Source organism: Oncorhynchus gorbuscha, unplaced genomic scaffold (assembly GCF_021184085.1).
Source record: "Oncorhynchus gorbuscha isolate QuinsamMale2020 ecotype Even-year unplaced genomic scaffold, OgorEven_v1.0 Un_scaffold_4:::fragment_6:::debris, whole genome shotgun sequence".
In the NCBI taxonomy this organism is placed as follows: Eukaryota; Metazoa; Chordata; class Actinopteri; order Salmoniformes; family Salmonidae; genus Oncorhynchus; species Oncorhynchus gorbuscha.
The window spans coordinates 52,403-68,298 of NW_025745249.1; the positions used below are offsets into that span (position 1 = coordinate 52,403).

General features: G+C 43.2%; 1 protein-coding gene across 1 annotated transcript in view; it reads right to left on the minus strand.

The window, feature by feature from the left end:
- Nucleotides 1-8,220: 8,220 nt before the first annotated feature.
- Nucleotides 8,221-15,896, minus strand: part of LOC124018147 (histone-lysine N-methyltransferase 2A-like) — a 47,956-nt gene continuing 40,280 nt past the window's right edge. The window contains 8 exon segments of the mRNA XM_046333417.1: nt 8,221-13,080; nt 13,420-13,549; nt 13,748-13,831; nt 14,055-14,159; nt 14,873-15,047; nt 15,195-15,269; nt 15,469-15,647; nt 15,785-15,853. Coding sequence (XP_046189373.1) covers nt 12,805-13,080; nt 13,420-13,549; nt 13,748-13,831; nt 14,055-14,159; nt 14,873-15,047; nt 15,195-15,269; nt 15,469-15,647; nt 15,785-15,853 — 1,093 coding nt within the window. The 3' untranslated portion in view covers nt 8,221-12,804.

Consider the following 15,896-nt stretch of genomic DNA (forward strand, 5'->3'; position numbering starts at 1 on the left):
ACAATTCCTGACATTTAATCCAAGTAAAAGTTCCCTGTTTTAGGTCAGTTAGGATCCACACTTTATTTTAAGAATGTGAAATGTCAGGATAATAGTAGAGAGAATTATGTATTTAATCTTGTATTTCTTTCATCACATTCCCAGGGTCAGAAGTTTACATACACTCAATTAGTATTTGGTAGCATTGCCTTTAAATTGTTTAATTAAAACTTCTTATGTCTGGGGGGCAGTTTTGAGTAGCTTGGATGAATAAGGTGCCCAGAGTAAACTACCTGCTACTCAGGCCCAGAAGCTAAGATATGCATATTATTAGTAGGTTTGGATAGAAAACACTCTGAAGTTTCTAAAGCGGTTTGAATGATGTCTGTGAGTATAACAGAACTCATATGGCAGGCAAAAACCTGAGAAATAATCCAACCAAGAAGTGGGAAATCTGAGGTTTGTAGTTTTTCAATTCTTTGCCTGTCCAAGATACAGTGTAAATTTGGTCCGATTGCACTTCCTAAGGCTTCCACTAGATGTCAACAGTCTTTAGAACCTTGTTTGAGGCTTCTACTGTGAAGGAGGAGAGAATGAGAGCTTTCAACTAGAGGTCTGGCAGAAGGCCATGAGCTGATCACACGTGCGCCCATGAGAGGTAACTGCGTTCCATTGCATTTCTAAAGACAAAGGAATTCTCCAGTTCGAACATTATTGAAGATTTATGATACAAAAAACATCCTAAAGACTGATTCTATACATTGTTTGACATGTTTCTACGAACTGTAACGGAACCTTTTGACTTTTCGTCTGGACCTAGTACTCACGCCTCATGAATTTGGATTTGTGAACTAAACGTGCAAACAGAAAGGAGGTATTTGGACATAAATTATGGACTTTATCGAACAAAACAAACATTTATTGTGGAACTGGGATTCCTGGGAGTGCATTGTGATGAAGATCATCAAAGGGTAAGTGAATGTTTATAATGCTATTTCTGACTTCTGTTGACTCCACAACATGGAGGGTATCTGTATGGCTTGTTTTTGTGTCTGAGCGCTGTACTCAGATTATTGCATGGTGTGCTTTAAAAAAAAATCTGACACAACGGTTGCATTAAGGAGAAGTATGTCTATAATTCCACGCATAACACTTGTATCTTTTATCAATGTTTATTATGAGTATTTCTGTAAATTGATGTGGCTCTCCGCAAAATTACCAGATGTTTTGGAAGCAAAACATTACTGAGCATAACGCGCCAATGTAAACTGAGATTTTTGGATATAAATATGAACTTTATTTAAAAAACATACATGTATTGTGTAACATGAAGTCCTATGAGTGTCATCTGATGAAGACCATCAAAGGTTAGTGATTAATTCTATCTCTATTTCTGCTTTTTGTGACTCCTCTCTTTGGCTGGAAAAATGGTTGTGTTTTTCTGTGACTAGGTGCTGACCTAGATAATCGTTTGGTGTGCTTTCTCTGTAAAGCCTTTTTGAAATCGGACACCGTGGTGGGATTAACAACACTTTTATCTTTAAAATGGTGTTAAATACTTGTATGTTTAAAGAATTTTTATTATGAAATTTCTGTTGTTTGAATTTGGCGCCCTGCACCTTCCCTGGCTGTTGTCATATCGATTCCGTTAAGCGGTATTTCAACCGTAAGAAGTTGGTCACAAGCTTCCCACAATAAGTTGGGTGAATTTTGGCCCATTGCTCCTGACAGAGCAGGTGTAACTGAGTCAGGTTTGCAGGCCTTTTTCAGTTCGGCCCACACATTTTCTATAGGATTGAGGTCAGGGCTTTGTGATGGCCACTCTAATACCTTGACTTTGTTGTCCTTAAGCCATTTTGTCATAACTTTGGAAGTATGCTTGGGGTCATTGTCCATTTGGAAGACCCATTTGCGACCAAGCTTTAACTTCATGACTGATTTTTTGAGATGTTGCTTCAATATATCCACATCAATTTTCTTTCCTCATGATGCCATCTATTTTGTGAAGTGCACCAGTCCCTCCTACAGCAAAGCACCCCCACGCTTCACGGTTGGGATGGTATTCTTCAGCTTGCAAGCTTCCCCATTTTTCCTCCAAACATAACAATGGTCATTATGGCCAAACTGTTCTATTTTTGTTTCATCAGACCAGAGGATATTTCTCCAAAAAATACTTTTGTACCTGTTTCCTCCAGCATCTTCACGAGGTCCTTTGCTGTTGTTCTGGGATTGATTTGCACTTTTCACACCAAAGTAGTGGTACCTTCAGGCGTTTGGAAATTGCTCCCAAGGAAGGATGAACCAGACTTGTGGAGGTCTTGGCTTTTTTTTTAGGTCTTAGCTGATTTCTTTTGATTTTCCCATGATGTCAAGCAAAGAGGTATTGAGATTGAAGTTTGGTAGGCCTTGAAATACATTCACAGGTACACCTCCAATTGTCACAAATGATGTCAAATGATGTCAATTATCAGAAGCTTCTAAAGCCATGACATAATTTTCTGGAATTTACCAAGCTGTTTAAAGGTACAGTCAACTTAGTGTATGTAAACTTCTGACCCACTGGAATTGTGATACAGTGAATTATAAATGAAAATCTCTGTCTGTAAACAATTGTTGGAAAATTACTTTTGTCATGCACAAAGCAGATGTCCTAACCGACTTACAAAAACTATAGTTTAACAAGAAATTTAACAAGAGTTTTAATGACTCCAACCTAGTGTATGTAAACTTCCGACTTCAACTGTACATGTTATATGAGTAATGTAAGCTATGTAAACATGATTAAATTGGCCTTCTGGATGGTGTGAACAGGCAGTGGCTCGGGTGGTTGATGTTGTTGATGATCTTTTTGTCCTTCCTGTGACATTGGGTGCTGTAGATGTCATGGAGGGCAAGTAGTTTGCTCCCGGTGATGCGTTGTGCAGACCGCACCACCTTTTGGAGAGCCTTGCATCTGTAAAAGTTTGTCAGGGTTTTGGTTGACAAGCCAAATTTCTTCCGCCACCTGAGTTTGAAGAGGCGCTGTTGTTCACCACACTGTCTGTGTAGGTGGACCATTTCAGTTTGTCTGTGATGTGTACGCCGAGGAACTTAAAACTTTCCACCTTCTCCACTGCTGTCCCTTCGATGTGGTTAGGGTGGTGCTCCCTCTGCTGTTTTCTGAAGTCCACGATCATCTCCTGTTTTGTTGATGTTGACTGAGATGTTGTTTTCCTGACACCATACTCCGAGTGCCCTCACCTCCTCCCTGTAGGCTGTCTCATCGTTGTTGGTAATCCAGCCCACTATTGTTGTGTCGTCTGCAAACTTGATGATTGTGGGGCCCCAGTGTTGAGGGTCAGCGAAGTGGAGATGTTGTTTCCTACCTTCACCATCTGGGGGTGGCCCGTCAGAAAGTCCAGGACCCAATTGCCTAGGGCAGGGTCGAGACCCAGGGCCTCCAGCTTGATGATGAGCTTGGAGGGTACTATGGTGTTGAATGCGGAGCTGTAGTCAATGAACAGCATTATTACATAGGTATTCCTTTTGTCCAGATGGAATAGGGCAGTGTGCAGTGTGATGGCGATTGCTTCGTCTGTGGACCTGTTGGGGCGGTATGCAAACTGAAGTGGGTCTAGGATGGCCGGTAAGGTGGAGGTGATATGATCCTTGACTAGTCTCTCGAAGCACTTCATGATGACAGAAGTGAGTGCTATGGGGCGGTAGTCACTTAGTTCAGATAATCTTTTCCTTCTTGGGTACAGGAACAATGGTAGCCACCTTGAAGCATGTGGGCACAACAGACTGGGATAGGGAGCGATTGAATATGTCCGTAAACACACCAGCCAGCTGGTCTGTGCATGCTTTGAGGACGCAACTAGGGATGCCGTCTGGGTCAGCAGCCTTGCAAGGGTTAACACGTTTAAATGTTTTTCTCCTGTCAACCACGGAGGAGGAGGGGGCGGTCCATGTTAGCGGGCCGCGACGGTGGTACTGTATTATCCTCAAAACAGACAAAGAAAGTGTTTAGTTTGTCTGGAAGCGTGACATCAGTGTTCGTGACGTGGCTGGATTTCTTTTTGTAGTCCGTGTTTTCCTGTAGACCCTGCCGCATACGTCTCGTGCCTGAGCCCTTATATTGCGAATCCACTTTGACCCTGTACTTGCAGTCGCTTGTTTGATTGTATTGTTGAGGGAATAGCTACACTGTTTATATTCAGACATATTCCCAGACCTCTTTCCATGGTTAAATGCGGTGGATCGCGCTTTCAGTTTCTGGTTTTAATAGTCACAGTAGGTACAACATCTCAATTGCACTTCTTCATAAACACACTCACTGAGTCGGCGTATAGGTCAATGTTGTTCTCTGAGGCTGACCGGAACATATTCCAGTCTGCGTGTTCAAAACCATTTTAAAGCGTGGCTTCCAATTGGTCGGACCAGCTTTGAATGGTTCTCGTCACTGGTACATTTTGTTTTAGATTCTGCCTATAAGACGGAAGGAGCAACATGGCCTCAGTGGTCGGATTTGCTGAAGGGAGGGCGGGGGAGGGCTTTGTATGCATCACAGAAGTTAGAATAGTAGTCAATATGCTGGAAGAATGCTGGAAGAATTTAGGTAGACTTGTTCTCAAATTTGCTTTGTTGAAATCCCCAGCTACAATAAATGCAGCCTCAGGATGTATGGTTTCCAGTTTGCATATAGTCCAGTGAAGTTCCTTGATGGCCGTCCTGTTGTCTGCTTGAGGGGGAATGCACACAGCTGTGAGTGACGAGAATTATAGATCGGGTGAGCAGAAGGACTTGAGTTCCTGTATGTCTTTCTCTTTCTTGTCCTCACCCTCTCTACTTACATCTTCTCCTCCATATCCAGCTTCACACACTCCACCTCGTCATTCCATTTCTCAAATATCTCCACTTTGTTCTCTTTTGCCTCTCATCATCTTCTTCAATCCCTCCAACTTCTTTCTTCACCTCCACCTTTGCCTTCCCTTCCACATCGGTTTTCATTCTGACCATCTCCTTTCATTTTCTTCCATCTCTTACCCAGTCAACCTTTCCACTATTTTATTCCTCTTCAACTTCTTTTTCCTTGTCCGACTACCAACTTTTCTCCAGTTTCACTTTGTCTATCCAGACACTTGTCTTTCATAAACGATCTCCTCCCGCTTCTTCTCCTCCTTCCTCAACCCTGTTTGTCCTTCTCTGCTACATTTCTCTGCATTGCCTCCACTTTCCTCTCAACCTCTTCCCTCCTAATTTCCTCCTTTGTGCTCTCCTATCCCTAATCCAACACCTCTTTTATTTGGATTTTCTCTCCCGCCTGGATTTTCTCCAGCAGTCCATAGAGAAGTCAGTCTTTCTTCATCTCTGCATCCACTCTCAACGCCAGCTCTCAATTTCTTTCCTCCAGCTCTCAATTTCTTTCCTCCAGCTCTCTCGTTCCATCAGCTCTCTCGTTCCATCTGAGGAGCTGGCTGGAAAAGCAATGAACATGTGAATTAAGCTTTAAAAAGGTAGAGGCAGGCTAGTATCAGTGGGGTGATCTGGTTAGCTGATCTGAGGAATCCCAGGTCTGGGAGAAAAATATCTAGTGAAATGTGATCTGCTCAATCAAGAGGGCTGCTAGCAGGATTATATCTGAGGTGCAACCTGTTGTGTCCTGGAGCACTAAACCCCAAAACACTGCCTATTATTTCTAGAACACAAACTGCTTCTCAGTTGACCAAAGATGATTATCTGCTACTACACGTTTGGAACTTGAAATACAATGGAAGTATTTAGGACCTAGATTTGTATTCTGAATTGACAACTTAATTTTGGCTTTGTTATAGTTTGGGTTACCCTGCTGCCTTCAAAATAGGTCGTCAACTGAGGAAATCAAGTTGAGTTTGCAAACTAGATAAACTTCATACCTCACACTTTATATCAGTGGGATACACTTTTTACAATAGGGTACTATGGGGTTCATAAACATAGAAACAGAACTGAACAAGGAGTGACACAGATATGGTCACGGTTTCCCAAAAGCATCCCAAGGCTAAATTCATCATTAGAACCTTTGTAGGAGCATTGTTCAATCTGAGCAGTTTCCCAAAACCATAGTTCCTAAAAGTGCACTGAAAACTCTCGATATTTACCAACTGCCTCATAAAACAGCTAAAGTGCGTTGTTAGATGCGTTTCCCCCCCCCCCCCATGGCGTCACTTTATACACAGAAGATTTCCGCTAAACATAAACAGCTCTATTCTATCTGCCTCTCTGTGACTTATCAGAACAAAGTTGACTACAAATACAAAGTTGCCAATGTCTTTGCAATTGAACAAGCGAAGGTTAAAAAAAATAAAACTTCTTTCCATGACAGACTGACCAGGTGAATCTAGGTAAAAAGCTATGATCCCTTACTGTCACTTGTAAAATCCACTTCAATCAGTGTAGATGAAGGGGATAGATTTTTAAGCATTGAGAAAGGGATTGTGTGTGCACCATTGAGGGTGAATGGGCAAGACAATACTTGAGTGCCTTTGAACGCGGTACGGCAGTAGGTGCACCGGTTTGTGTCAAGAACTGCAACGCTGCTGGGTTTTTCACGCTCAACGGTTTCCCATGTGTATCAAGAATGGTCCACCACCCAAAGGACATCCAGCCAACTTGACACAACTGTGAGAAGCATTCGTCAACATGAGCCAGCATCCCTGTAGAACGATTGAGTTTGTAATCAGTGTGGATGACGGATCACCACCTCAAGCTGAACTTCGGCAAGACGGAGCTGCTCTTCCTCCCGGGGAAGGACTGCCCGTTCCATGATCTCGCCATCACGGTTGACAACTCCATTGTGTCCTCCTCCCAGAGCGCTAAGAACCTTGGCGTGATCCTGGACAACACCCTGTCGTTCTCAACTAACATCAAGGCGGTGGCCCGTTCCTGTAGGTTCATGCTCTACAACATCCGCAGAGTACGACCCTGCCTCACACAGGAAGCGGCGCAGGTCCTAATCCAGGCACTTGTCATCTCCCGTCTGGATTACTGCAACTCGCTGTTGGCTGGGCTCCCTGCCTGTGCCATTAAACCCCTACAACTCATCCAGAACGCCGCAGCCCGTCTAGTGTTCAACCTTCCCAAGTTCTCTCACGTCACCCCGCTCCTCCGCTCTCTCCACTGGCTTCCAGTTGAAGCTCGCATCCGCTACAAGATCATGGTGCTTGCCTACGGAGCTGTGAGGGGAACGGCACCTCAGTACCTCCAGGCTCTGATCAGGCCCTACACCCAAATAAGGGCACTGCGTTCATCCACCTCTGGCCTGCTCGCCTCCCTACCACTGAGGAAGTACAGTTCCCGCTCAGCCCAGTCAAAACTGTTCGCTGCTCTGGCTCCCCAATGGTGGAACAAACTCCCTCACGACGCCAGGACAGCGGAGTCAATCACCACCTTCCGGAGACACCTGAAACCCCACCTCTTTAAGGAATACCTAGGATAGGATAAAGTAATCCTTCTCACCCCCCCCCCCCCCCTTAAAATATTTAGATGCACTATTGTAAAGTGGTTGTTCCACTGGATGTCATAAGGTGAATGCACCAATTTGTAAGTCGCTCTGGATAAGAGCGTCTGCTAAATGACTTAAATGTAAATGTAATCTATGCCCTGACAAATTGAGGCTTTTCTGAAGACAAAAGGGGGTGGTGAAAGTCAATATTAGGACGGTGTTCTTCAAAGATATATACAGTGCATTACAAAGATATTGAAATCAACTTCATGTTCAGTCAATTTAGTAATTTGTAGGGTACTGTCTATATTTTGTCTGAATATTTGTCATCATATGTAAAGTGCGCAATGTGCCAAATGAATGCAATTTAGTGCATCAGAGTAAGCATTAGAATAAGCCGCCTCAATATTTGTAGTCATAAGGTGATGTCTCTCTCTAGGTGCCGATCAATCATCAGGATTGTGAAATAATTACAACGTTAACATTAAGATTTGAATGGAGAAATTTGATCAGAGAGCAGCACTGCCTTTCGATCCTAGCAGTATCTACATGCTCCAAACGACACATGGCGAACGCTCTTTCTGCGTGGCGTTCTGGAAAACGCATGTTACGTCGGCCGTTGTAGGAACAATGCATGGTTAAAAACATTTGTAAGCCTACGTTGCGTCGCTAAATCGGGGAAATCTAACCCAGCATGTTCTCACTAACACATACGTGGACTATATTCTAGGTTGACAGAACAAGGTACAGAAACGGAGACAGAGCCTTAAGAAAGAGTAAACGAGACATGTTTATTATTTAAACTATCACTTAAATAAAAAAAGTGCATAGAAAATAAACATGATTAGAAACTTTTCTTTTTACAGTTATGTACAATTGTGTTTCCTAATTATACATTCAACCTTAAGTAGTTTGTGGTTTACTATTGTGGTTCAACTTTCCTTCATTTCTGTGACAGATGAGAGAACACTGATGTACAACTAATAGGGAAAAATAGTATCATCATAATCATCATTATTCTCATGGAGTTCAGGAGGAAGTGTTAACAAGACAAAGGTATATTCAAGGCATAAGAAGAGCCGTTTAACCGTTCCCAAGTCCTTACCGCCAACTCCCCTTGATACCACGTCCCTTCTCAGGCTGATAAGTTCTATACACAAGGAACAATTAGAAAATTACAAATACAGTTAAGTATTTTTTTTTTCAAACTTCTTTCAAGCAGGTTCCCGGCAACTACCTTGACCTGTAAATTCATGGATGTTCCAATACACTAAATAAATAAATAAAAACGTATCATCATTATCACTTTCTATAAAACAAGACATAAGTACAACCAAAGCTTCCAAAGAGAGAGGGGGGTGGTAAGGGGAGACATGGAAGACTGTAAAATAACATTTTGGTGGTATTCGTTTTTTCCCCCTGGTCTCCACAAACTCAACTCAATTATACCACCATCAAGTAAGCAGTCTAAAATCCCTGTTAAGAATTTACAAAGAATAAAAAATAAAAAAAACATTCACTACAACAATCAAACACAAAAACAAAATGGCTGACTTCAAGAAGTTCACAACCACGTTATACATCTTATCACATAAATACTGTTTCTTTTCGCAAAAAAAAATAAAATAAAAAATAAAAAAGTGAAAGAAACTGCAATGCTCCTGCCAATGGAACATACACAGGCACAGGAAAACTGGTACTGGACATCAATATACAAAGATGATGTACGTTAGTTATTTTAAACTGATACTGTAACATAAAACCATTATAGAGTACATTGAACATTGCTATTAACCATTACAAACCTGCTGTTTGCTACTGTAACTAAGTTTGTCTGTTCATTCCGTATATTGTATAGATACTGAAGTACATGTTACTATTTCTGTTTCGGTATATGTTTTTATGTATATATAGCATAATTACAAGTGAAGGAAAAGGGCCACTGGTGTGGCATGTTATTATGAAGTTCAAGAAACAACGGAATCTATCTGCCATTTAAAAACACTTGACTAATGGGTTGTTGTTCACCAAGTACTGAAACGTCACACTTCACTGCTATGGATCTGTAGAGGAGTCAGAGACAGAGCCTTTGGGATTAGTAAATTGATTACCAAAGCGATCTTTGAAGTCTTAGTTTATTCAGTGTGACCTTTTGACGTTAAAACTAGAAAGCCGTCCCTCAATCTTTTCCCCTCTGAAATGAAACAAACAAACTGTCCTGTGAGGTCATCTTCCCCAGTCTTTTTTGTGGGTTCTATTTAACTCAAAAACAAAAAACGTGGTTGATACCAAAATCACCACAATTCAGTTTTTGTATATACATTCATTAAAGACCTAGCAGCAGAATTCAGCATGACCCTGTGCCTCACCCTAAGGCTAGCCAGGATGGGAGGACAGCGAGAGCTGAACCAAAACTGTATCCCTGAATTAGCTGGCAAAACCCAGGCTGCAAGGAAGTTGAGGAGTGTTCACTGTTGGCCTCCAGAGTGGTCCCTGCACTCGGAACATCCCTTACACACTTGGGAGAAGGTCGAGCAGAAGTGCACTTTCCTGGGGGCCACAATTCCTAAGGGAGCTTAAACAGCATCTGTGCTTGTGGTTTTTAAAACATAAGAACCCATTGCGTTTACAATGAGTAGAACATCATTTCCCATGTTAAGTCAGTGCCTGTCACAAGTGCAATGTGTTGGCAAAGTTATGGTTTCACTTCACAGCCTGGGCAGGGTAAGGGTTGGGAGAGATTCTGCGACGGCCTTACAAGATATAAAGTCAACAGACTACGAGGAAAAAACGGATTACAAACCAAAAACATAACAAAAAAAAAGTCACTGGCCTGAAGTGGCTCGCTATAGGACAACTGGAGCCAGAGTTGTACAAAGCAGCAATTTGGTGAGATTCGTTCGAGGAAATATATGCCGGTCATCAACCTATCCACTTTTTGTACCCAATGTCCCCATTCTCACCAAAACCGGGACTACTTCTGTCAATCTACTACTGTTACATTTACAAGTTAGAGTTCTCTAAGCAAAGCTCAGTTACAACAAATGCAAAGCAAGAGATTTTGATGAACTCTAACAGGGGTTGCATTGTGGTCAATGGTAAACGGTGAGCCTCGTCCAACCTTTCCTAACTTCACCAGCTTCTACGGAGCTTCTAAAAAAAGCTTTCCACGTGTAGCCTGTCTCATGTAAAATGCCACAAACCAAATGCTGGACTTTACGAGGGAGTCGATTAGAAACATAAAACATTGACAGGTATTAATATGAAGGCAACACTACCATGGGGAATCATGGAGCACTGATGTGGCTATAGGCGTTGAACCGGGTTGTTCTTACAGTTTGCGGATTATGGAACGCGTTTGATCCCAAAAGGGAGATTTGGAAATTTGTAGAGACATTTTATTTTATTTAAAGCGTGAATGAATTGCGCACGGTGAAACGCCCAGGTCTGAATGGCCTGGCTGGAGCCTCCGCGTGACATTAAGGCTGGAAAAAGGTGATAGACAGCTATTCCAAAAGATGAGCACTAACAGACTCCATCAAGGGCATATAATAATTCCATGCTGCTAACATGCAGTCAATGGAAATGTCCTTGATTGACAAATAGAGCTCCTGGTGGACTGGGCTCAGCGGGGAGCGACAGCTTCAGTCTTTGGAATCCAAAAAGAAACATTCAGGCTACAAAATGAAATTAACAGCAACGAAAAAACAGCTTTGAAAAAAGGCAGCTCAATAAAAATAAAATGTAGAGACCAAGCATTAGTGTTTGTAAACCTCTATTTCCTACAAAAATGGCAATAAAATAAATAGGATTTCTTAAAAATATAAATACTATTTATAACATTAAGTGCTATTCACTAGTGAGTGCTTTTTAGTCGTTTGTATAGAAAAATATATATTATTTACATTCTCAAAGCAAGCATGATATTTTTCTGCCCATAACAAAAAAGAGCCAGAAGAGACAAGACTTCAAATGACCCGATTTAAAAAAACAACAAAAAAAACAATTCCTTTGCAACAGTAATTCATGAAATAGGCCATAATTTCAAACGGGCTTAAGGGGAAATCAGATTTAGGGGGATGACGTTTGGTTCTCGTCGCTGTAATTCCGGACTCTGTTCTAACCAAATTTCGAATAAGACGACATAACGAGTGCATACCTGCGACACAAATAGATGGCTCAGTCTATCATTTTTCCTATACAAAACCAACAACAACATTTACTACAGCAAAAAAAAAAAAAAAAAACGAAATAAAAGTTAGTCCCTCAACTGTCAGTCCACCAGAATCTCCGCCTAGCTTGCTAGTCACGGCCGCGACAATCTAATGACCGCCGCCCGACTACGTGTCTGACAATGACTCTGTACAAGTACAGTCGCGATTAACAATAACATACAACTAGAAAATAAATAATCTACAGGCTTCTTTCTTTCCTTCTGTCGTTTCGACCCCGACTCCCTCTAGTGTTTCTCTTCCTAACACATCTTGCGACTTGTTGCTCTGGACAGGCATAGGAACTATTTACAGTGTCTTTGAATACACAGCGAAGCAGCCGAAGCAAAGCTTTATGTTATTGCGGCTACTCCGAAGGCTGCACGGGATGCACATTCCGACAGGCAGATGTGTATAAACAGATGAGGCCAAGAGAAAAGCGTCCTCTGATCGGTTCTAATACGTCATCGTTCTATTTCTAAAATGCAGAGAAAATTCCCTTCCACAAATTGCACTTTGGTGTGTAAAATGGAACTCTTACAAGGTGGCAATTCTTCTTTGTGTGTGTGCACATAATCAATGGATTCGATGCTCACACAGAATTGAGATATCATCTCTAGAAAAATAATGTGAGATGATGTTAAAATTCAGAACAAAAAGGGAAATAAAAAAAATAATCTTTTTGAATCAGTCAGAGACAGAAAACGTTGAAAATTGCTAATCTTACAGTTACCATTTCCTTTGACTTCTCAGAGTCTGAAAAGTAAACAAAAACAACCAGAGGCACAATAATAATTTGTTCTCTTTCAAAAACATAGCTTGTATCGAACTTAACCCGGTCTGTAACGCGCCTCTTTCTGCACAAGCCGTATAGCAAAAAGAGAAGTCAGTACTGGAAGCATCACTTTGCACTTTAAGACATGGCATTGAATGGATGGCGCCACGCTAGTCGAGGAGACTGCTTCGGCAGAGTGGGAGAAGGACCGCTAACGCCACTACCATCACACAAGCAGAGTGGGAGAAGGACCGCTAACGCCACTACCATCACACAAGCAGAGTGGGAGAAGGACCGCTAACGCCACTACCATCACACAGCAGAGTGGGAGAAGGACCGCTAACGCCACTACAATCACACAGCAGAGTGGGAGGGGGCTAGTTGAGGAACTTGCGGCACTTCTTGGTTCCGCAGTTGCATGGAAGCTTATTGCCCGGCTCCTCGATGGGGAATTTGTAGTCGTAGGTGAGCTCCTCACCGCGGTAGATCTTACGCATGGCGAATATGACGATGTGCTTCTGCCCGTCCACATTGATGACTCGCGAGTAGCAATTGGGCTCGCACGAATGGTTGATGAAGCGGGCGGCGTTGCCGTGCACGGTGGCGTCCACCACTTCGTAGTCATCAATGCGGAACATGTAACAGCCAACGCCCTGTAGAGGGAGGGACGGGAGGAGAAGAGAGTGAGACGCCATTGGCTGAGGATTGCATTATCAAATTACTAAAAGATCCTGACTGGTTTAATGATGATGTTGACACATGAAAACCACATTCAGCAGGGCCCAACATTATAGAACATTCAGACAGAAAATACCTTCATTATGCAGAACATCCCTCTCTGACAAGCAGAATAAGGACTCGCACAAGTTCTTTTCATGACATTTCTATCTGCAACGTTCCACAACGTTTGCCCATCGAAAGGGACCCTGTTCAGACTCGAAGAGAATGAGCACAGAGGACTGTGTTCCATTGACGCCTGGCTTCTCCCTCACCTTGCCGTCGTAGTACTTCTCCCGCTTGTCGGTGAGGACAGAGCGGATGACGTTGCCCGAGTACTCGATCACCATCTCCCCCACGTCGATGCTCCTCTTGCAGAACAGACCTCGGCCGTGTATGGCTGACCTGTGAGGGGGAGGACACACAGGGGCTAAGTGACAACTGGTTCAACAAAAGGTTTCCCCCGCTTTTAAACCCCACTCTCTGGAACAAGGACGTAGCTACGGCAAAGCTACGGTAGTAGTTCCTCTTCTTGTTTAAAACCATCGCACTGCATTTGGATTTGTATCAGGCGAAATGTCACGGAGCCAGCGTTTTCCTAACCTGAACACCCCCACCGCCTCCTTGGACGTTCTCTTCAGGTGTCGGAACCTCATGGCCATGGGGAGGTCCATGCTGGTGGCCCGGCTGAAAAACAACAGTAGCACAGCGTGTTACAATGAAGGAAGGATGGTCTACTACCACCGTGAAGCTCCAACCGGTGGATACGGGTATGTGAACAGAAAACCAAGACGACAGACTACAAGTCCATTGTAATGATGATACGGAGAATAAAGAAATAGTCCTCCTGATTTTCTGAAGTAAAAATAAACTACAAACAGGAATTGTGTAACGGGGCGGCGTGACTCACCGAGCAGACTTGAGCTGCACCTCCTCGTCCTCCTCGTGGGGGTTGTACTCGGGAGGCTGGCGGTGCTTGGAGGCCAGGAAGTTGAACATGTCAAACACAGACCTCCTGCGGCGAAGGCAGATGGAGCAGACACACAAATCAATGATGCAGACTCTTAACCCTAGGAAGGACCTCTCCCAAATAGGGACTTGAGATTTGTTAACAAAGATGCACAGTTATCAGCTCCAAAACATCGGTTAAGAGAGTACAAACGACTCACTACATTTTAATATTGCTGAAGTAGAATGCATAGATCTGAATTTCTTCAACAATTAAAAGAAAGCTGGACCCGAGTCTATTAGTTAAATAAAATAAACTTTAGAAGTGCTTCCTGAACTAATCAATAATTAGACATGATTCATCAGGGTCAAGGTCTCCGCCACATGGTCTTCACCTGTCCAGTCATGACTCAGTGATTACATTAACTTCTTGGTGACAGGGGGGCAGTATTGAGTAGCTTGGATGAATAAGGTGACCAGAGTAAACTGCCTGCTACTCTGTCCCAGATGCTAATATATGCATATTATTAGTAGTATTGGATAGAAAACACTGAAGTTTCTAAAACTGTTTGAATGATGTCTGAGTATAACAGAACTCATATGGCAGGCAAAAACCTGAGAAGAAAATCCAACCAGGAAGTGGGAAATCTGAGGTTTGTAGTTTTTCAACTCTTTGCCATTCCAATATACAGTGTAAATGGGGTCATAATGCACTTCCTACGGCAAATACTGTACATTTGTCTGCATCCTATGCCTTTATGTGTTGGAAGAGGGCTGTACCTCTGGTGGAGCTCGGCGCGGGCCGAGCCATGAGGATTGATCGGGGGCTTGTCGGCCTCCTCGGGCTTGTGGAAGCGGAAGCGGTAGCTGCGACAGTGCCTGGAACCATACAGCTGCTCCAGCAGGAACACCACGGCATCGTGGAGGACCCCCAGCATCCGCAGACCGTTCACTCCTGAGAGAGAAAGAATGAGAGAGAGAGAGAGAGAGAACAAAGGAAGGAGTCGAGGGGTACAGAGGATACAAAGTTTGTGATGAGTGACCATTTCATTCTTCAAAAGAAATGAACCGGCGTAAACAAAATAAAAATCTGAAATGGTACCTTCAAAGGAGAGCTCTTTGAGTCTGGCGTTGGAGCGGGCCTCCTGGACTTTATCAGTCAGGGACTTCCAGGCCTCTGTGGGTGAGAGGGAGAAGACACGACAGGTCATTGAAGCACATGTGGTTTTCTTAATCTGTACAAGGATTTGGAAATGAGAGATCTTGACTGTTACACATTCACTTCAATTAATGTAGAGCTATTTTCTACCATTGGGCTTCATAACCATGCTGCATGGAAACACGGAGCAATAGGATAAGGTCAGGACTTCGGATACCTTCGATACTCTCGCAGCGGATCTGGAAGCCATCATCGCTGCAGATCTCAAAGATGAGTCCCTTCTTGGGCTTGTGGTCCATGGAAGAGTCCCTGCGGCTGCCCTCCTGGTCAGGGGTGGCCACCAGTAGAGAGCCAGCGGTGGTCTCGCCTTTCTCCTCAGGGAACTCAGTGGTTTTACTGGTTAGAGCAGGAGAAACATTACTGGTTAGAGCAGGAGAAACATTACTGGTTAGAGCAGGCGAAACATTACCCATTGACATTTTAATAGTATAGGAGAAAAAAATGGAAATGGATGACAAGCTTGCATGACTTACCTTTTGCAGGTGGCCCCGTCTCTGGGCTTGCCTGTGTCCATGGATTCAGGAGAGACTGGCTCTCTAGAGCTGCAGTGGTAGAGGGAATTCAAATATGGATATGTAGCGGATG